The sequence below is a fragment of the Bufo bufo genome, chromosome 9 (assembly GCF_905171765.1).
Source record: "Bufo bufo chromosome 9, aBufBuf1.1, whole genome shotgun sequence".
Classification (NCBI taxonomy): Eukaryota; Metazoa; Chordata; class Amphibia; order Anura; family Bufonidae; genus Bufo; species Bufo bufo.
Genome location: NC_053397.1, coordinates 206,034,657 through 206,057,217, shown reverse-complemented (window position 1 = coordinate 206,057,217; position 22,561 = coordinate 206,034,657). Strand labels below are relative to the sequence as shown.

General features: G+C 46.3%; 1 protein-coding gene across 1 annotated transcript in view; it reads right to left on the bottom strand.

Annotated features, from left to right (window-relative positions):
- Positions 1-8,421: 8,421 nt before the first annotated feature.
- The window catches only part of LOC120979859 (atrial natriuretic peptide receptor 1-like), a 44,617-nt gene continuing 30,477 nt past the window's right edge, over positions 8,422-22,561 (bottom strand). The window contains exons 18-23 of the mRNA XM_040408815.1: positions 19,621-19,708; positions 13,047-13,186; positions 10,844-10,996; positions 10,608-10,706; positions 9,053-9,144; positions 8,422-8,490 (exon numbers count right to left, since the gene is read on the bottom strand). Coding sequence (XP_040264749.1) covers positions 8,422-8,490; positions 9,053-9,144; positions 10,608-10,706; positions 10,844-10,996; positions 13,047-13,186; positions 19,621-19,708 — 641 coding nt within the window. The remainder of the gene's footprint in view (positions 8,491-9,052; positions 9,145-10,607; positions 10,707-10,843; positions 10,997-13,046; positions 13,187-19,620; positions 19,709-22,561) is intronic.

Genomic DNA, 22,561 nt, shown 5'->3' with positions numbered 1-22,561 from the left:
ATTTGATAATGATGGCCTATCCTCAGGATAGATCGTGGGGGTCCGAATGCCAGCACCCCAACAATCAGTTGTTTGAAGAGGCCGCTGTGCTCACTGGAGCTCCAGTACGGGCTGCGGTCTCTTCACCGCTTACCAAGAACAGCACCGTTCATTGTATAGTGGCTGTTTGTGGTATTGCAGCTCAGCCCCATTCACTTGAATGGGGCTGCACCTAGGCCACATGACCAATGTACAGTGACATCACTGGCCTAGGAAGAGGTCTAGGCTCTAACAGAGTGCCACTGCCTCCTTGAACAGCTGATCGACGGGGATCCCAGGAGTCAGACCCCTGCCAATCTGATGCTGATGACCTATCCTGAGGATAGGCCATTAATGTATGTGGGCGTAAAATCAGCACCTAGAGGCTCCGTCCACTCACCCTTTTTCCCGCCCAGGTCCCCTGTTCTGCCCGCCCCGCTCCTCTTGATTGATGTGACGGTTCGCAGCATCGCTGACGAAATCCTGCGCCTGCGCCGTTCACGTCTGTCTTCGGCGCAGTGAGTGAAGGCCGCTCTCCTGGTGCCGGCTTCCTCACTGTGACGTAGTCGGCGCAGGCACATTGAGGAATCCGGCACCAGGAGCGCATCATTCACTCACTGCGCCGAATACAGAAGTGAATGGCGCAAGCGTGGGATTTCGTCAACGATGCGGTGGACCGTGGCATCAATCAAGAGGAGCGGGGTGGGCAGAACAGGGGACCTGGGCGGGATAATGGGTGAGTGGACGGAGCCTCTAGGTGCTGATTTTACGCCCACATAGCACCTAGAAGCTCATTAGCATATTATAAAAGTCCTTATTTTACAAAAACGGCTGCAGGGACTAATGTTAGAAACATACTGTTATGTAGTGCGGACATTAGCGCATCGCTATATCAGTCAGCTACATAACAGTATTTCTGGTGGTAAAAGCCCTTTAAGGCTACTTTCACACTAGCGTCTTTACTGGATCCGGCAGGGTTTAGCAAAAACACTTCCGTTACTGATAATACAACCGTCTGCATCCGTCATGAGCGGATCCGGTTGTATTATCTTTAATATAGCCAAGACGGATCCGTCATGAACTGCATTGAAACTCAGAACTCATATAAAAATCCAAATTAAGTGGGGGGTGTATGTAATGTAATGATGGACGGGGCCTTTTACTGGAATACAGAATGATGATTGCAGTGTATGTATATATTGTGAGGGGTAGCTTTCTTTCAGTGGATCATCCTCACAGATACGGCTTCAGGACACCAGGTTTAAGGTCCAAACAGTGCATTTATTGTGGCACACCAGCAAAAGCAGGACAACAAAACAATAAACACTCGCCCGTCCAGGCTCTAACTAATACATTAACGTCCCTGACACACCTATTAGGTACAGTTCACACCCTGTGAACCGATGCGGCTTTCCCAGCCAATGTCCCACAGCCTCCTGGCTGTACAGAGCACCGTTCACACACGGTCTCAAGTCCAATGTCTCTTGTGGGGGATTAAGGCTCAGTAGTATCTGCTGTACATATATAATTATATACAGATGATGCCCAAGTTATTCCAGCTAAGTCCATATATAGTTTATACTCAGATATATAGTTCTGTAAGTACCTGGGGCAGTGGGATCTGTGCTAACCTTGTGCCTAGTGGGCTGAGCAATGATTCTGCTGGCTCTTCAAGCACTGGACGGCCTGGACCAGCGTGGAATCATAGATGGCAGGCAGTGCCAGTGAGCATTGATCAGAGTGGCACACGCGCTCCGCAGCCGCTTCTGCCTGAACTAAAGGTACACATCTGATGTGCCACGCACGCAGCAGCACAGATGACGTTGTGACGTCACGTCGTACAGCGCACTGTGCGGTCCGGACATGCTGTCAGGCCCTGCTCCCAGTTATGGGGATACGTTAAGCCATTCTGACCCGTGCCAACTGCCAACACCCGTGTAACCACAAAAAAAGGAGAACTTCTAGCTGGCCGTCCTGGCCTTGTGCTGGACGGAGGACCAGGAGCCTGTAAACCGGACTGTCCCGCCACCCTAGTGTGTCTGTGTGTGTGGTAAATACTGTGTGGCAGGAAAATGGATGTGCATGTGAGAGATATTTCCCTGCTGTCTATACATACAGGCTACAGACATAGTGGTGTGATGTCACAACAATACTTAGTGCACCAATCAGTAATATCTACTTAGACCTAATAAAATTTGAAGTTGCATGTATTGCGATTGTGCGTCATTAATGCCGATTTGCGCAATCGCAAATATATTGGAACACTATCTGCATATAAAGCTATTGTTCAAACAGTGCCGTAATGTAAAATTACTTACAGTGATCAGGAGTTCTTCCTTACATTCGCAAACGTTGCTGCTAACCATCTTCTCCAGTCTCAGGAAACTTCTGGCAGTATGACAACTAGCAAAACTAGGCCACGCCTGTATCGCGCATGCGTATTACGCGCATACTACATTGCCGATTTCGCAATCAAGAAAATCATCTCGAATATATGACGAATATTCTACTGAATATTCGCTAAATATCGTGAATTCGAATCTTGCCCCTGCCGCTCATCACTAGTCGCCGCTGAACATCAGCAAGGCGAGCCATGGCCGTGTAAGATCTTCTGAAAATGGCCAGAGATTTTCCTGGCCTGCTGCAAGACGTCCTGGATCCGGGGGTATTTGGCAACGAATCGCTGCACGACTAAGTTCAGGACGTGAGCCATGCATGGCACATGTGTAACTTTGCCCTGTTTCAGCGTGCTCAGCAGATCGGCACCGTTGTCACAGACCACTTAACCAACTGTCAAATTGAGCGGGGTTAGCTACTGATCGGCCTGTGACCGCAGAGCAGAAAGCAGTGCAGGACCGGAGTGGCTCTTGGCTTCCAGGCACAACAGCCGCAGCACAGCATGGCAACGTCTCACCTGGGACGTCAAATAGGTTCTGAGGAGCTTTGGGGGTGCAGCGGAAGAGGCGGTAGCAGTGGAAAAGGAGGAGTCAGCCGAGGAGGAGAAGAAGAGGCAGGCCTGCATGCAATCCGTGGCGGTAACACCAAATCCACATGGGAGCCACGGGTGCTTAATGGTCGTCAGAAGGTTCACCCAGTGGGCAGTAAAAGTTATGTACTTTCCCTGCCTGTGTTTGCTATACCACGTGTCTGTGGTCAGATGTATTTTGGCACCGACACTTTCTGGGAGAAATATTTCCTTCCGGGGACCTTCCATTGTGGTGTGCCAATAGGCAAAAATTTTCTAAAGGCCTCCGAGTCCACCAGTTTATATGGCAGTAGTTGGCGGGCTTGCAGTTCCGACAAGCCAGCGGTCAGCCGTTGGGCAAAAAGGTTATGTGGCGTCATCAACTTTTTACACTCAATATTTGGTGGAAACAGGTATATCAATCTCTTTAATCAGTATTTTGGAGAAGCAGGTATATCACAGCCCTCAATCAGTATTTTGTGGAAGCAGGAATATCAAACCCCTTAATCAGTATTTTGTGGAAGCAGGTATCTCGCAGGCCTCAATCAATATTTGGTGAAAGCAGGTATATCAATCCTTTTAATCAGTATTTTGTGGAAGCAGGTATATATCGCAGCCCTCAATCAATATTTTGTCGAAGCAGGTATATCACAGCCCTCAATCAGTATTTTGTGGAAGCAGGAATATCAAACCCCTTAATCTGTATTTTGTGGAAACAGGTATATCGCAGGCCTCAATCAATATTTGGTAGAAGCAGGTATATCAATCCCCTTAATCATTATTTTGTGGAAGCAGGTATATTGCAGGCCTCAATCAATATTTGGTGGAAACAGGTATATTAAACCCCTTAATCAATATTTTGTGGAAGTTGGTATATCACAGGGTTCAATCAATATTTGGTGGAAATAGATATATCAAAGCCCTTAATCAGTATTTTGTGGAAGCAGGTATATCGCAGGCCTCAATCAATATTTGGTGGAAACAGGTATATCAAAGCCCTTAATCAGTGTTTTGTGGAAGCAGGTATATCGCAGGCCTCAATCAATATTTGGTGGAAGCAGGTATATCAATCCCCTTAATCAGTATTTTGTGGAAGCAGGTATCTCGCAGGCCTCAATCAATATTTGGTGGAAGCAGGTATATCACAGGCCTCAATCAATATTTAGTGGAAGCAGGTATATCAATCCCCTTAATCAGTATTTTGTGGAAGCAGGTATATTGCAGACCTCAATCAATATTTGGTGGAAACAGGTATATCAAACCCCTTAATCAGTATTTTGTGGAAGTAGGTATATCGCAGGCCTCAATCAATATTTTGTGGAAGCAGGTATATCAAACCGCTTAATCAGTATTTTGTAGAAGCAGGTATATCGCAGCCCTCCATCAGTATTTTGTGAAAGCAGGTATATTAAACCCCTTAATCAGTTTTTTGTGGAAGCAGGTATATCGCAGGTGGTCTCAATCAATATTTAGTGGAAACAGGTATATCGAATCCCTTAATCAGTATTTTGTGGAAGCAGGTATATCGCAGCCCTCAATCAGTATTTTGTGGAAGCAGATATATCAAACCCCTTAATCAGTATTTTGTGGAAGCAGGTATATTGCAGGCCTCAATCAATATTTTGTGGAAGCAGGTATATCAAACCCCTTAATCAGAATTTTGTGGAAGCAGGTATATTGCAGGCCTCAATTAATATTTGGTGTAAGCAGGTATATCAAACCCCTTAATCAGTATTTTGTGGAAGCAGGTGTATCGCACCCCTCAATCAATATTTAGTGGAAGCAGGTATATCAATCCCCTTAATCACTATTTTGTGGAAGCTGGTATATCGCAGGTGTCAATCAGTATTTGGTGGAAGCAGGTATATCGAACCCCTTAATCAGTATTTTGTGGAAGCAGGTATATCACACCCCTCAATTATTTTTTTTGCCAGAACAGTTATATCACACCACCCTGTTTATTTGGGGCAACAGGTATATCGCAGCTGTCAATCAGTATTTTGTGGAAGCAGGTATATCACACCCCTCAATCAGTTTTTTTGGGGGCAACAGGTATATCACACCTGCTGCAAATAGTTGTTCCAATAGTGCCTGTCCCTCTATATAGCTGCGGTATCGCAAAGTTCACAGCAAAACGATCGCCGGGCGAACCGCAAGGCCATCTCTACTACTCAGCACAAGGTACGGACAAGTCCTGTGGGATCCATGCCTGGTTCATTTAAATGAACGTGAGCTTGTCCATGTTGGCTGTGGACAGGCGGCTGCGCTTGTCTGTGATTACCCCCACCCACCGATCAGATTAACTATATTAATTTCCCTGTCATGAATGCAGTGCAGGTGTACCTCACACCATACATGGGTATATGTCACCCACCGAACTAACAGACAGATTAACCATATTAATTTACCTGTCACGTATAAAGTGCATGTGTATCTCATCTCACACCAAAAATTGGTATATGTCACCCACCGAACTTAACTATTATATTTTTGTGTCGAGGGTACAATGATGGCGCATTGCACCCACAAAAAAATCACTATAGGTCACCCACAGAATAAATATATGAAATTCCTAACACTCTCCCTCACTTCAGCTGCCTGATTCGTCCCTGCACTTCTCAGTGTTGATGGGCGGTGCTACACGTGATCCAGCTTGTATAGAGGCTGGGTCACATGATGCACCGGCCAATCACAGCCATGCCATTACTAGGCATGGCTGTGATGGATTCTAAGTGCCCACAGCTTAAAAGCTTGTTGATTGGCTGTTCTGCAGCCTTTCAACAAGCTTTATTAAATGCCCGAACCTGAACTTTTGCGGCAAAGTTTGGTACGGACCTGAACTTTGAAGTTTGGTTTCTCTCATCACTATTCTAGGATTTTGTTATCGATGGAATGTCCTCTGGATAAGTCATCAACATTTGATCAGTAGTGGGTGCCACTCCACCCCAATGTCACGGGAAGTACGGGGAAGGAAAGACAACCAAAGGGAACCACAACAAAACAACAGACTAGGCCCCAAACCTAGGGAGTAAAGAGGACACCTCCTAGCATTCCCTGATACTCACCCTAAGCTGCTAACAACATGTGCAAATATCAATGGTAGAAATGCACATGCACAGGAACCTGAGACTGCTGAAACACTGCACAAAACTCTCAGCTTAGGGAACAGGGAAAGAGGCAACCGGCTCCTTACAAACTGAAGGAGCCAGTGTCTCCCTGAGGCATAGTCAGGACAGACACATCAAGAAAAGGGAAAGGACTTAGCTTGAGATGTAACTGGAAAATGAGAACCACCACACAAGCAGAGCACTCCGCAGGAGAGCTATCAGCCGCAAGGAAACAAGTGAGAGGCGGAACATATAAAGAGCCGCCTGACTGATAATGAGCAGCATCAGCAACAATGAAAACAAGAGAGATCTGTCAGATAGACTCCTGATAGTTCCGTCTATCTGAACTTCTAAGATCTCTCCCAGGGCCGGCAGTGACACCCAGCCACCAGATACCGCCGATTCTGGAACTAGTCAGCTCTGTCCACTGAAGAGCGCTGGTTACTCTGGCGCAGTTCACGCTGAAATTATTGAGAGCAGCGATGCAGTAACCAGCCCTTCACTACACAATGGACAGAGACGTGCGTTTCTGATGAGGACTTGCAGGGCTGGAGAGACACAGAGACAGTAGATTGATGGAGGTGCTAAGGTGTCTGATCCTGCACGGATCTGATGTGGGGATAGGCCATCAATAATAAAATCCTGGAACGCCCCTTTAAAGGGTGTGTGCAGTTTCTACAACAATGGTTCCTATTAGGGATTATAGGACAGGTTTTGTGTGCACTAATAGGACGGCGGCCATTTTATTTTTCCTAATGATTGCTCCCCAGACAAAACAAGACATTATAACAAATGTAAGGTATTTGGGAATATATTTATAATAAAGTAATATCTAAGTATATTCATTTTCTTAATTCCCGAAGAACCCCTTTAAGTCTTGATCTCCACTGAGGAGTAGATACAATTGTATCCAGTCTAGACAATGCTCTGTGAGCTAAACATCCTCCGGGCTGATACATTATAGCAAAGTGCAGCCTCTGGGGATGTATTTAGCTCACACAGCATTGTCTCTATTCATTGGAGATAAGGACTAGCTCTGCATGGGACTGCAGCCTGCGAGAATGCAAAAGGTGAGGAATGGAAGCACAAAGTATATTAGAAAATGATAGAACTTTTCATGCAGATGGTGATTAAAGGGTTTGTCACCTGGTTTACTTTGCTCTTTTTCATGGCAGCATAAAGCAGAGAGAGAGAGACCCCGGATTCAGCGTTGTGTCACTATCCTGACAATATGGTGTCGTTTTCATAAAATCACAGTTTATCAGGTGCAGTGCGAGCCGAGCTCTGTGTGAACCGAATCCTCTCACAATGAGATGTGTGTGCTCTGGTCATCAGTGTTCATGAGCCGCTCGCTCCTCCCACCACCGACTGACCGCTTCTCCCTATGTGCAGTAATCGGGAGAATGCTGTCAAACAGCAGCAAGAGGACCCCGGAGACGGCAGCTCATGAAAACCAAGGACTCCTGGCTTTATTAGCGCTAAGTTTATGCTGTACAACATCGTATTGACATGTAAGTGACACCGCTGAAATCGGGGGTTCTGTCTCTAATGTATGCTGCCTCAGACAGGGCACCTCTGGTACCACCTCAGACAGGGCACCTCTGGTACCACCTCAGACAGGGCACCTCTGGTACCACCTCAGACAGGGCACCTCTGGTACCACCTCAGACAGGGCACCTCTGGTACCACCTCAGACAGGGCACCTCTGGTACCACCTCAGACAGGGCACCTCTGGTACCACCTCAGACAGGGCACCTCTGGTACCACCTCAGACAGGGCACCTCTGATACTACCTCAGACAGGGCACCTCTGGTACTACCTCAGACAGGGCACCTCTGGTACCACCTCAGACAGGGCACCTCTGATACCACCTCAGACAGGGCACCTCTGGTACTACCTCAAACAGTGCACCTCTGGTACTACCTCAGACAGAACACCTCTGGTACCACCTCAGACAGGGCACCTTAGGTACCACCTCAGACAGAACACCTCTGGTACTACCTCAGACAGGGCACCTCTGATACTATCTCAGACAGGGCACCTCTGGTACTACCTCAGACAGGGCACCTCTGGTACTACCTCAGACAGGGCACTTTAGGTACCACCTCAGACAGGGCACCTCTGATACCACCTCAGACAGAACACCTCTGGTACTACCTCAGACAGAGAACCACCAGTACTACCTCAGACAGGGAACCACCAGTACTACCTCATGCAGGTACTCGGTACTACTTCAGACAGGACAGCAAAACCTGGAGACAGATTCCCTTTTTGTTTTCTGAGAAACCCTACGTACCAAATTCACATGACTGCACATAGTATATATAACATTTATTGGATATTCCAGCTTCCAGACTTTTCTTTCCCCTCCAGCCACCATGTTGTCATTGTTCCTTTTCCCTGGAAAAATGAGATAGAAAGAAGATTATTGCATTCACACCTACAGCACGTACGTGGCCATCAGGTAAGTGATAACAGAGCACGTACGTAAAACAGATCAGCTCCTGTGTAATTACATGTAGGTCATTCTGGCTGGAGCTTTTTGTTAGTGATTTATGGATAAACCATGTGGACTATTAACAGCTTTCCACAGGGGTGTACAAAAAAATTATAGGGCAAAACCCCAAATTTATTAAGAGGTCTATGAAGCGTATACTTTGTTTTATTCGTGTTAAAATCTATCATCATATATGGGGTCAGAACCACATTTTTCACATATTAAGCTCTTCTTGTCACCACTAGGGGGAGCTCACCTCTTACAGATTTATTCAGCTGTAAAAATCTGTATGCTGTGAGCTCCATCTAGTGGCATCTGCACGAAAAGTCTATGATTGTGTGAGGCAAAACAGGAGAAGGAGTCCCCGTTCACCACAGGCCTCAGCAATAGCTGATCATGTTATTTATATTCCTCGTTGTCACCTGTCACATTTCCTGCCTCCAAGAATTCTGCTTATTGTTATACCTTTACATCCAGTGTGCCTCGGCATATGAGAGTGTAGCCACCAATTTCCTTTAGTAGTTCAGCGGCGCTGGAGCTGCACTGAATTTTTAAGGCTAATAAAGATAAGAAAAATAAAAAAACATTTATGTTTACACATCTATCTATCTATTATCTATCTATCTATCTATTATTCCCTTTCTAGAAGCCAAAAAGTAGCCGGGAAAGAGTGGCTGTCACTCCGGTGGACCTGGCCCTAGGTATTACATGGTCGCCCATTCATTTAAATCGCCATGTTTGGTACCCAGACCCAAACCCGGACTTCATCACTGAAGTTCAGGTTTGGGTTAGGTGTTGTGTAGATTTTATCATTTTCCCTTATAACATGGTTATAAGGGAAAATAATAGCAGTCTTAATACAGAATGTAAAGTAAATTAGGGATGGAGGGGTTAAAAAATAAAGTTAACTTACCTGCTCCATAGCTGCCGGTCTCTGTTCTATCTTCAGGACCTGGCAAAAGACCTGTGGTGACGTCACTGTGCTCATCACATGGTCCAATCACATGGTTCATCACCATGGCGAGGGACCATGTGATTGGACCATGTGATGTGACGCCACCACAGGTTCTTAGCCGGCGCTCAACATTACAGAAGAAGACAGAGATCCGAAACTACGCGATCAAGTGGACTCGGTGAGTTAATTTTTTTTATTTTTAACCCCTCCATCACTATTTTCCTTTGCATTCTGTATTCAGAATGCTATTATTTTCCCTTATAACCATGTTATAAGGGAAAATAATAATGATCGGGTCTCCATCCCGATCGTCTCCTAGCAACCATGCGTGAAAATCGCACCGCATCCGCACTTGCTTGCGGATGCTTGCGATTTCCACGCGGCCCCATTCACTTCTATAGGGCCTGCGTTGCGTGAAAAACGCAGAATATAGAGCATGCTGCGATTTTCACGCAACGCACAAGTGATGCGTGAAAATCACAGCTCATGTGCACAGCCCCATAGAAATGAATGGGTCCGGATTCAGTGCGGGTGCAATGCGTTCACATCACGCATTGCACCCGCTCGGAATACTCGCCCATGTGAAAGGGGCCTAAGGCTACTTTCACGCTTGCATTGTTAAGGCTCCATTCAGACGTCTGTAGAATGGGTCCGCATCCGTTCCACAATTATCCGGAACGGGTGCGGACCCGTTCGCATCTTTTCCGGCCCCATAGAGAATGGAGAGCACACTATGTGCTCTCCGCATTTCAGGAGAGCGGCCCCGATCTTCCGGTCCGCAGCTCCGCAAGAAAATAGAGCATGTCCTATTCTTGTCCGCAATTGCGGACAAGAATAAGTATTTCTATGGGGGTGCCGGCCGGGTGTATTGCGGATCCGCAATGCACTACGGGAGTCTGAATTGAGCCTAATTCTGCCGGATCTCAACGCACGTGTGAAAGTAGCCTAACCCGATATCTGCTGTCAGGGCGGGTCTGGGCACTTTAGATGGGTTCCATGAGCATATATCTAATGTGTATGGCCAGCTTTAGTCTTTAGTTGTGCGCAGGGAAGTGTGGATTTTACCTTCGCTGGTAGACTCCATTCTTGATGCCGTGTTCACAGTGTCTCCGAATAAGCAGTAACGTGGCATTTTAGTCCCAACTACTCCGGCCACAACAGGACCTTTTAAAGCAGATATTGAAACATAATCAATTATTACATGCATGCATTGACCGTGGCATGTGATTTGTGATTTCTACATACTTCCACATGCAAAAATTAATGTGTATAATTGTAGAAAAACGGCCATCATCACCTACCTGAATGTATTCCTGCTCGGATCTTCAGCTTAGCAGCTGGTATATGTGGAATCTTGAAGGAATGGCAAACAGCAACCAGGTCTAGAGCCATGCTTGCGATCTCTGCCACATGGTTTATGCCATTCTCCTTTGGTACACCAGACACCACCATATCTACAGGGCAGAAGACTGATTGGTGAGTAACCTTGGATTGGCATTGACAGGCTCTTCACCATCTTAAATATAGATTGGCGTATATATAAAGAGGATTACTGTTCTCTAAAGTGGCAGAGGTGCCAGAGATTGGGCTGGCACCAGGGCCCAGATGAGACTGCAGTCCCTGCACCCACTGTAGATACAAACATCCCTTATCATAAGGCTTTTATTTAAAGATTTAGGTTTCATGTAATGGATACTGCGGTTTTCACAGAACAGTTTTACAGAAAACACCCACCGAGCCCAGATCATGCAGCCTTTAAGGAAACATCCACCAAGGTGAGAGCTCGTGGCTTCACAGAAAACACCCACCGAGCCCAGATCATGCAGCCTTTAAGGAAACATCCACCAAGGTGAGAGCTCGTGGCTTCACTGGAAACACCCACCGAGCCCAGATCATGCAGCCTTTAAGGAAACATCCACCAAGGTGAGAGCTCGTGGCTTCACTGGAAACACCCACCGAGCCCAGAGCTCTCAGTGTCAAAAGAAACACCAACCAAGCCTAGAGCTCACAGCTTCACAGAAAGCACCCACCAAGCCCAGAGATTGTAGCTTCAGAGAAAACATCCACCGAGCCCAGAGCTTGCAGCTTCTAAGGAAACACCCATCAAGGCCAGTGCTTACAGCTTCATAGAAAACACCCACTTAGGGTGCTGGCACACAGTGCAGTTCTGACATGCATTCAGGATGCAGTTTTCAATGTAGCCAGTTTAGCAGCCTCATTAAACCCTAGTGTTCTGCATTGTGTTAATGATTTAATTAATTTCAGCTAGCTTCAATAAAAAACTGCATCCTGAATGCATGTCGGAACTGCACTGTGTGCCAGGAACCTACACCTAAGGCCTCATGCACACGACGGTCCGCCAAACGGGGTTCCGTTGTTCCGTGATCCGTTTCCGTTTTTGTTTCCGTGTCTTCCTTGATTTTTGGAGGATCACCAGACATGAAGGAAAGTGAAAAAAAATCTAAGTCAAGTTTGCCATGCAAATGATAGGAAAAAAACGGACTCGGACGTGCAAACGCGGATGACAATCTTGTGTGCCTCCGTGTTTTTTCACGGACCCATTGACTTGAATGGGTCCGCGAACCGTTGTCTGTGAAAAAAATAGGACAGGTCATATTTTTTTTACGGACTGGAAACACGGATCACGGACGCGGATGACAAACGGTGCATTATCCGAGTTTTTAACGGACCCATTGAAAGTCAATGGGTACGCAGAAAATCACTGAAAACGGAACAACGGACACGGAACACAACAACGGTCGTGTGCATGAGGCCTAAAGCTTGTAGCTTCTAAGGAAACTCTCACCAAGCCCAGAGCTTGCAGCTTCTATGGAATCACCTATCAAGGTATAGATCTTGCAGATTCACAGAAAGAACCCACTAAGCCCAGTGCTTGCAGCTTAAAGAGGACCTGTCACCGCTCCTGACATGTCTGTTTTAATAGCTACATGTATTTCCCATGTAATAACAATTCTGGAGCATCTCTTCTTATTACTCTTATTATTACTCCTTTATTATTTCTACTAGAAGTTACAAATGAAATGCTAGGTGTCCCTGGACAGTCTCACTCTATCCAATCAGTGCTGCCATTTTCAGACTGTGCAGGTACACCCCCCCCCAAACTGGTCCCCACCCCTCTGTACCCTTACTGCAGACTGCTAGCAATTCATCAATAACTTCTAGTAAAAATGACACAAGGAATGACACAACATAGAGCCATAAGAATAGAAGCTCCAGAATTGTTATTACACCGGGGATGCATGAAGCTATTAAACCAGGCATGGCAGGAGCGGTGAAAGGTCCTCTTTAAAAGGAAACACCCACCGAGCACAGAGTTTGCAGCTTCAAAAGAAACACCCACCAGGCCCAGAGCTCACAGCTTCACATGCAAGCATGCCACAGAAAACAGCTTTAAAATAAAGGAAGCAATGTAGGGATCGTCCAACATCATAGAGCAATCTGAACATTTCCAGCTAAACAGGTGCACGTAATACTCGTACTCACAGGCATCTCCAATGGTTTCCACCTTGTACACATCATAATTGTCAATGATGTCATCAAACTTGGTGTACAACTTATTTAGGAAATTGACTACTTGGTGCGGTGTGCTCGCCCCAGACAGTGACGTGAAACCCACGATATCACTAAACGGCAAAATCAAGGTTAGTATTCAGTGCAAATCTCAGCAAGAGTAGAGACATTCTGCAACACTGTAACGCAAGGATCTGCAACTCCCACCCCATTGACTTGGACCTGCATTGTGTGCACAAACCAGCGGTATAGGTGCTCAGCAATGTCGGCATCGTGAATGGTAGTATATATAGAAAAAAAGATTGTGGCACTCACCAATAAGGGGGGGGGGGGGGGGGGGCAATGTAGTTCTGTTGACAAGGGAATATTACGAGAGCGATGCTCTCAGAAAATTGCCAGATAGTGCTACCTGTTCCCCACTAGCTAATAACCCTACTACCAGATATCTATCCCAATTGCAGGCCCTCTTACGACTTCACGAGGAGATGGGGATCTTCTCAAGGAGAATGGCTGAGAAGATCTTCCCCTTGCATCGAGTTGGTACTTCCCACGGAGCGCCCACCAGGGAACCCCACCGTGGCAGGTACTGGCTCTGTTACAGAGCCTCTCTCAAAGTATGTGGACTGTCTATTACGTCCCATTCTGAAAAGAATACCTTCGTATTTAAGAGACACCAATGAATTTTTGAAGCAGCTCCACGGGTTTGAATGGCATGATGATTATAAACTGGCCACCATAGATATAGAAAGCCTCTACACCCGTATCCCACAAGATTTAGGGGTGCCCTCTGTTTGTAGGGTATTAGAGACTACCTACATGTACTTTCACCAACATATTACTCGCCATGCTTGTAGACAGCTTCATCTTGTCAGTTCAGAATCCATATGTCCGGCACATCAAGCTATTCCTTCTTATGTGGACGATATATTTATCGTTTAGTCAGGTGATGATATTGCGTTTACGAATTTCTGAGCTACCTTAATCATTCTAACAACATGAATATGAGCTTCACCTCACATTTTATTGAGGAACGTTTGGAATTCCTTGATGTGCTGGTGAGGATACATTGTGGTAACATTGTAACAGAAGGATACAGGAAACCCACTGCCACCAATGCTCTTCCACCTATATAATATATTTTAAAAAAGCTGTACCATACAAGCAATTTATCCATTTAAGGCCTCATGCACACTAACGTGTGCCCACCATCTGCGGACGCGGACCAATTCGCTTGAATGGGGTCCATGATCTGCATATAACAGTCTGCACTGCAAAAAAGTAGTACATGCACTTCTTTTTCGCAGTGTAAAGGCATACCTCCCAACTTTTGAAAAGAAGGAAGAGGGACATTTTTTCAGCACTAGGCCTCGCCTCTAACTCCACCCGAAACATAACTAAACACTTAAAAGGGTTGTCCAAGTTATGAAAAAAATATATATAGCACTGAAAATCTGATGGGCAGGAATATATAACTAAGCTAAGCAAGTTTTATGCAAAAGAAAAAATATATATTTCCTCATTTCCCTGGTTTTTTTCTGGTCCTTTGTTTACATGCAATAAAAACAATCTCTGCCCCTCCCCCTGCTCTGCTAAGGGTGTGAATACAAGTTCTGCCCTGAGTGACATGTCTGGATGCTGGGAGACTCAGCAGTATGTTGTATGTGTAGAACTACAAGTCCCAGCTGTATAATGACACTGCTAAGGGAGTGGATACAAGAGCTGCCCTGAGTGACATGTCTGCCTGCTGGGAGACTCAGCAGCATGTTGTATGTGTAGGACTACAAGTCCAAGCTGTATAATGACACTGCTAAGGGAGTGGATACAAGTGCTGCCCTGAGTGACATGTCTGCCTGCTGAGAGAATTAACAGCAACTTGTAAGTGTAGAACTACAAGTCCCACTTGTATAATGACACTGCTAATACACACAGGATCTTCCCCCTACCTTCTTGTGCAATGCTCTCTCTAGTCTGTCAGATCCTGTGCCCAGAATTGTCACTGCTGCAGCTAGCCAGTATGTGCAGCTGAAGGGGTTAAGAACCTTAGGAGAGAGCGCAGACGGCAGTAAAGGGGGAGGGGCGTGGCCAGCACAGTGACGTCTCCTGTACAGGCTTGTAAACGACCTTTATCAGAGCAGGGAGAGAAGCTGCCATCACAGGTCATGTGACCCTCAGTGAAATTTGAGAAACCAGCCACCGGAGATAAAGTGAGTTAATTGGAAAGCTGTTACATTTGCTTAGTTAGGAACAAAGAAAGAACAAAAAAATAACTCGGACAACCCCTTTAATGCCTCCCCAGTCCCCTAAATGCCCCCACATAGTAATTATTCCTTTATGCCACCACACAGTAGTTATGCCAGCATTGTGCCTCCTTCACAGTAGTTATGCCAGCATTGTGCCTCCTTCACAGTAGTTTTGACCAGATACAGTATCTCACAAAAGTCACTCCACCCCTCACATTTTTTGTAAATATTTTATTCTATCTTTTCATGGGACAGCACTGCAGATCTGACACTTTGATACAATGTACAGTAGTCGGTGTACGGCTTGTATAACAGTGTAAATTTGGTGTGCCCTCAAATGAACTCGGCACAGCCATTAAACCCGCTGGCAACAAAAGTGAGTATACCCCTATGTGAAAATGGCCAAATTGTGCCCAAAGTGTCAATATTTTGTGTGGCCAACTATTATTTTCTAGCACTGCCTTAACTCTCTTGGGCATGGAGGTCACTAGAGCTTCACCGGTTGCCACTGGAATCCTCTTCCCTCCTCCATGACGACATCACGGAGCTGGTGGATGTTAGAGACCTTGCGTTCCTCCACCTTCCGTTTGAGGATGCCCCACAGATGTTCAATAGGGTCTAGGTCTGGAGACATGCTTGCCCAGTCCAGAACCTTTACCCTCAGTTTCTTTAGCAAGGCAGTGGTCGTCTTGGAGGTGTATTTGGAGTCGTTATGTTGGAATACTGCCCAGCGGCCCAGTTTCAGTATGTCTCAGTACATGTTGGCATTCATGGTTCCCTCAATGACCTGTAGCCCCCCACAGCCGGCAGCCCCAAACCATGACACCCCCACCACCATGCTTGACTGCAGGCAATACACACTTGTCTTTGTACTCCTCATCTGGCTGCCACCACACACGCTTGACATCATCTGAACTAAATACGTTTATCTTGGTCTCATCAGACCACAGGACATGGTTCCAGTAATCCATGTCCTTAGTCTGCTTCTCTTCAACAAACTGTCTCCGGGATTTCTTGTGCATCATCTCTAGAAGTGGCTTCTTCTGGGACGACAGCCATGCAGCCCAATGTGATGCAGTGTGCGGCGTATGGTCTGAGCACTGACAGGCCGACCTCTGCAGCAATGCTGGCAGCACTCATACACCCTCTGGATATGACGCTGAGCGCGTGCCCTCAGCTTCTTTGGTCGACCATGGCGAGGCCTGTTCTGAGTGGAACTTGTCTTGTTGAACCGCTGTTTGGTCTTGGCCACCGTGCTGCAGCTCAGTTTCAGGGTGTTGGCGATCTTCTTCTAGCCTCGGCCATCTTTATGGAGAGCAACAAGTCTTTTTTCAGATCCTCAGAGAGTCCTTGGCCATCAGGAGCCATGTTGAACTTCCAGTGACCAGTATGAGAGGGTGTGAGAGCGATAACACCCAATGTAACACACCTGCTCCCCATTCACACCTGAGACCTTGTAACACTAACGAGTCACATGACACCGGTGAGGGAAAATGGCTAATTGGGCACAATTTGACCATTTTCACTTCGGGTTGTACTCACATTTGTTGCCAGCGGTTTAGACATTAAAGGGAGTCTGTCACCACATGTTGACATCATAGACCGCTTACATAGCGCTGTAGCATAGCTGTAGATGATTCAAATGGCACCTTTGTTGGGTTCTTGTGAAGTTCACCTGAGGCAAAAACGGACTTTTATTCGTATGTAAATGAGGGGTCACAAGTGCCCAGGAGCGGCGTTCACTTCGTTGGAGCCCAGGCTGCTCTGCCTCTTTTGCTCACATCCCCGCCACAGCCTCTGCCCGCACTTCTCTTCCCTTGCGTCCTCCTTCTCTCCCAGCGAGCTCATGCACCTGCGCTCTCCCTCGCTGGGCCGGGACATGCGCACTGCGATGCCCATTGTGGGCACGGCATCACTGTAGCTACTGCGCCTCTGGTCCGCCTCCTTGCCGCTGGTTTCGCTCCGTTGGCCGTCAAATGCGCAGTAGCTACAGTGCCAGATTGCAGACCCATTTAAGTGAATAGGTCCTCATCCATGATACGGTGTGCACGCGGCCGGTGCCCGTATACTGCGGAACTGCTGTGCGGGCTGCAATACGGGCATGGACCTGCTACAGTCGTGTGCATGAGGCCTAAAAAGGATTACGAGTGATGAGGAAACCTTTAAAAAGCAGGCACATGAATTGTATGCACGGTTATGAGAACGAGGGTATCCCCATGCATTGTTAGATGAGGCACTCAATCGGGCATCACAACTACAAATAGGTACTTTACTCTAGAAAAAGGGCCCCCCAACAAAAAGAGCTATATTCTCTTTTAAACGCAGCCCAATGCTATCAGCAATACGTTCTGCTATACATAATAATTGCCACTTGTTAAAGCGAGGTGCGGGGTTTAGGTGAATTGGTAGAAAGACCATTATAGATGTACTCGTTAGGCCTCTTGCACACGACCATATGGCTTCTTCTGTATTTTGCGGTCCGTTTTTAACGGATCCATTGTTCCGTTTTTTGTTTCCGTTGTGTTTCCATTTCCGTAGTTCCACAAAAAATCTCCGTATGGTTTCCGTAGGCGATCCGTTGTTTGCAGATCGCAAACAGAAACAAAATTTTTAATCATTAATGTAATGCACAGTAATGTGTTTTAACAGTATACACATGGGCAAAGCGGGCATGGATCCGCAAAAAACGGATGACATACGGATGTGTTCCGTATGCATTCCGTATTTTTTGCGGACCCATTGACTTGAATGGAGCCATGGATCGTTATTTGCGGGCAATAATAGGACTAGTTCTATCTTTCAGCAGAACGGATATACGGAAACCGAATGCATACGGAGTACATTCCAATTTTTTGGGCGGAACCATTGAAATGAATGGTTCCGCATACGGACAGCAAACAGGATCCGCAAAAACGGAACTGAAGGAGGCCTTAGGAGCAGATATACCAGACCACGTACTACCTGGTTGGATAGAATGGCGCCTAGAGGTAACTTCAAATGTGGGCATTGTTCATACTGTCACTTTAGTAGCAGATAGGTGGTGTTGATTGGGTAGTAAATAAACTGCAGAATGACGTTTTTGGTATAGGCTATTTTTTGCCCATATTTATTATATTATTATATATTACTTTATATTTTTATTTTATATATAACGATGATTCGCGGTCTGTACGAAAGATTTCGAGAATATCTGAGCTCAATCTCTACTGGACTATGTAAAAAAACGCATAATGGAGATGCACACGTACTGCGGTTTATAGGCCTGCAGATCATACACCATTTGGGCGCAGGGGGTGATCAACAGGAAGAATTGCTTAGCAAGGAATGTTAATTATGAAAATGAATGCGATGGGACCTTTAGGTCCTAAAGGGGTATTCCCTTCTGAGACAATGGGGACATATCGCTAGGATATGTCCCCATTGTCTGATAGGAGCGGGTCCCAGAGGTGGGACCCGAACCTGCACCGAGAACAGTGCGGGGAAGTTCCGAATAGGAGTGCACCGCGCATGCGCAGCCACCGCTCCCATTCACTTTTATGGGCCCGACGGTAATAGCCGAGCCAGCGCTCAGCTATTTTGGCAGCCTCATAGAAATGAATGGAGGGCGGCTGCGCATGCGCAGTGCACCCTCCACCACTTTCAAGGCTCCGTTCTCCCGCGCCTATCAGACAATGGGGGCATATCCTAGCGACATGCCTCCATTGTGTGAGATGGGACAACACCTTTAATGATAGAAATGACATGTCTGTCATTGAATGAAAGAATTGCATTGCCTTTGAATGAATTGCATTGCTGTTTTTAGTGTGACGGTAATGAAATGGTTAACAGCATAACGTGGGCGCATGCCAGCATGCAAGGACCAGAGAAAGCGCAAGTTTGCAAAATGGCCGTCGCCTTTCGATGCACCCTGCATCCAGTACCACAATGGCGCTTTTACTGGTTATTTTGGTTTAAATAAGACTTTTAGTGGTGAGCGAATGTTTTTTTCTATATTTACTGCAAATCTGTAGATCACTATAAGACGCTGGATTTCTATTGACACCACGACACCATGTTTGCAGCAGACAGTAACCAGATACGGGCCCAGATGTGGTCACCGTCTATCTCATCCAATATTTAATGCCTCCCAAATCTGAAATGGGAACCTCTTGGGACCCATGTGCACAGAAAATATGCGGCCACATAAGGATATACTGCCTAATGGCCCGTCAAACCTCCTCTCACTCATAGGGACATGCAGTACATTTCTCGCTATTAAGGGACGCATCATACATTCACAAAACCACAGTCACGAGCATAAAACCTGCCTGAAATAGACGGTAGCATTGGAGTAACTCTGAGCTTCACGGGTCAGGCCTTGGCGCAGATCGTCCGCTACAGGTTTGGGGAGCATACCTGGTAATGTGCGCAAACAGTACAACGTGCGGTTAGAATCGTGCTACCATACATGAAAAAGGTAGTCATGACATAACAACATACATACATATTGGGGAGGTTAATGGACACAAATTCTGCACGTGTCAGAATCCACTGCGGATTTAGAATTTTGTTCATAAATCAGGAGGCGCAGGATGAACAAAGGACAGCGTGTGAAACTTCGCTGCAGCACAATGAATTGGGGTGAGGACAGAAAAAAAAGAGTTTTTACTGATGACTAGTGATGAGCGGCAGGGGCAATATTCACGAATTTGCAAATATTTGAGCGAATATTCGTCATAAATTCGCTAATTCACGAATTTGCGATTATTTTCTTGATTGCGAAAATCGGCAATGTAATATGCACGTATTACGCGTGCAATACAGGCGTGGGTCACTTTTCCTATATTTTCCAAGCTGCTAGAAGTTTGAGACTGGAGAAAATGGTTGGCCCGGCAGAACATTACAATAGCTTTATATGCAGATAGAGTGCTCCAATATATTCGCGATTGCGCAAATCGGCACTAATGATGCGCATATTTTTGAGCAATACGTGCAACTTCACATTTTAGCAGCTCTGACTACATATTACTGATTGGTGCACAAAGTATTACGTGAACTTGTGACATCCCAGCACTATGTCTGTATGTATGGACGGCAGAGAAACAGTAATTCCTATCACACTACCTAACACCCTGCACTGGAACCTATCAGCTCCACTATATCAGGATATAACCTACACTGACTATCTCCCACTATCTGTATTATATATGAGTTTACTAACTATCTAATGTAATTGGATAAGGAATAGGATCCAGATGAAAGCACAGGGCACAGCAATGTCACTGCTCTCTCTCTCTCTCTCTCTCTCTCTCTCTCAGAACTGCAAAAAAACAGCAGAAAATGGCTGCTGGGGAGGTTCTTATATAGTAAGGGGCAGGCAGCTTTCCTATTGGTTGCTAGGGATGTTGCTAAGCTCTGACAAAGACATTGCAGCCTTCTCATTGGCCCACAAGCAAGAAGCAGGGAGGGATCATGGGTTCAGATGAAAAAAAATCTAGAATATTCGCGAATACGAATATATAGCACTATATTCTAAATCTTCCCGATATTGGCGATTTATATTCTCTATACGAATATTCGCGCCCAACACTACTGATGACCTATCCTCAGGATAAGTAATCAGTATCTGATGGGTGGGGGTCCGACACCCAGGACCCCCGCCAATCAGCTATTTGAGAAGGCAGTAGCGCCGTGACCTTCTCTCAGCTCACCAAGCACAGTGTCGTACATTGTATAGCAGCTATTCTCGGTATCGCAGCTCAGCCCCTCTGATTTGAATGAGACTGAGCTGCGCCTAGGCCGTGTGACCAAAGAACGTGATGTCAGGACAGACCATCAATATCTGATAAGTGGGGGTCCGACTCCCGGCTCTCCCTGCCGACCAGCTGAGACATCTGACCCCCCCTGAAGCTCCAGTGGGAAATGCGGCATCGTCCTAGGCCAGTGACGTCACATTCATTGGCCGCGTGGCCTATGTGCAGCTCAGTCCTATTCAAGTGAACGGGCCTGGGCTGCAATATACAGTAAAATGTACAGCGCTGCGCTTAATATGTTGTAAGGAGGTTGCAACACTCAAACTGACTCCTGGCACCACCACTTCAAACATCTGATCGGTGGTGGTGCCAGGAGTCAGTCCGCACCAATCTAATATTGATGGCCTGTCCTGAGGATAGGCCATCAATATAAAAATCTCAGATAACCCCTTTAAAGATCCCTCCTTCCAATGCCGCGGGTCCATTTCCTGTCAGACTAGAAGTGATGACATCACGTCCATTGTTCATGTGACTGCTCGGCCTCAGTGATTGGCTGAACATTCCTGCGAACTATGGACAGGAAGTCGTCACTTCTGGTCTGATGGCACTGGACTGAAGGGACCTCTGGATAGGTCATCAATATCAGATGGTTGGGTGTCCAACACCCTCACCTCTCAGCCATTTCAGGCTGCCGTGGTGCCAGAAACTATTGTATGGAGCAGACTACACTGTGCAGTTTCCAGGGCCGACATATTGACACTCAGCTCCTGCACACACTCCCGCACAGCGTATGGAGTCTTCAGCTTCGAGAGGCTGAGAGATCTTCCATATGTGTCTGCTTGTCCAGGATCATATATCGCCATTCATCTCCAAGTGCCTATTCAGACTTTCAATGTGGCCTTTCACGGCGTCCTAGGCAACACGAGCAAGGACATCTGCCTCCTCTGTGTAGTCAGTCCCCTGCTAACGAGCTGCTAATTCAATTTGTCTCATTACGAAAGATGGCTCGGGAATTAGGATTTCTTATTCCCATGTCTATTGGATCTTCTGCTCACATGGTATGTCACGTATCTTGCAATTAAATACTAATGGCATCATTTGGCTCATATGAATATCTGCAACATCTTTATCATCTTCTGTTGGGGTTCTTTGCACACTTCCCAACATCTGAAGTCCTGCGTTCACTCTCCCAAAATTAGCCTAGACCCTGTGCTTCTGCCCTCACGAGACAGTCCCAGCAACGTCGGGACTGATGGCAAGCATGCATACACTGGTGAATATTATGGGGCAGAGACATAGCCCTGAATTTTCTGGAAAATATCGGAAGGCGATGTCCACCACTGCAACTTTTTGAATTTCTCCTGTCCATCTGAACCTGCCGAATGTGGTTTAGAAATTTAGGCTCAGACAGATGGCAATAGGTCTACAGGATGAGACTACACAAGGTTTGTTTGTAGTCTGTTACCATGGAGACATAAAACCGTTGTAGACACAAATGGAAGGATATTTCTGAAGG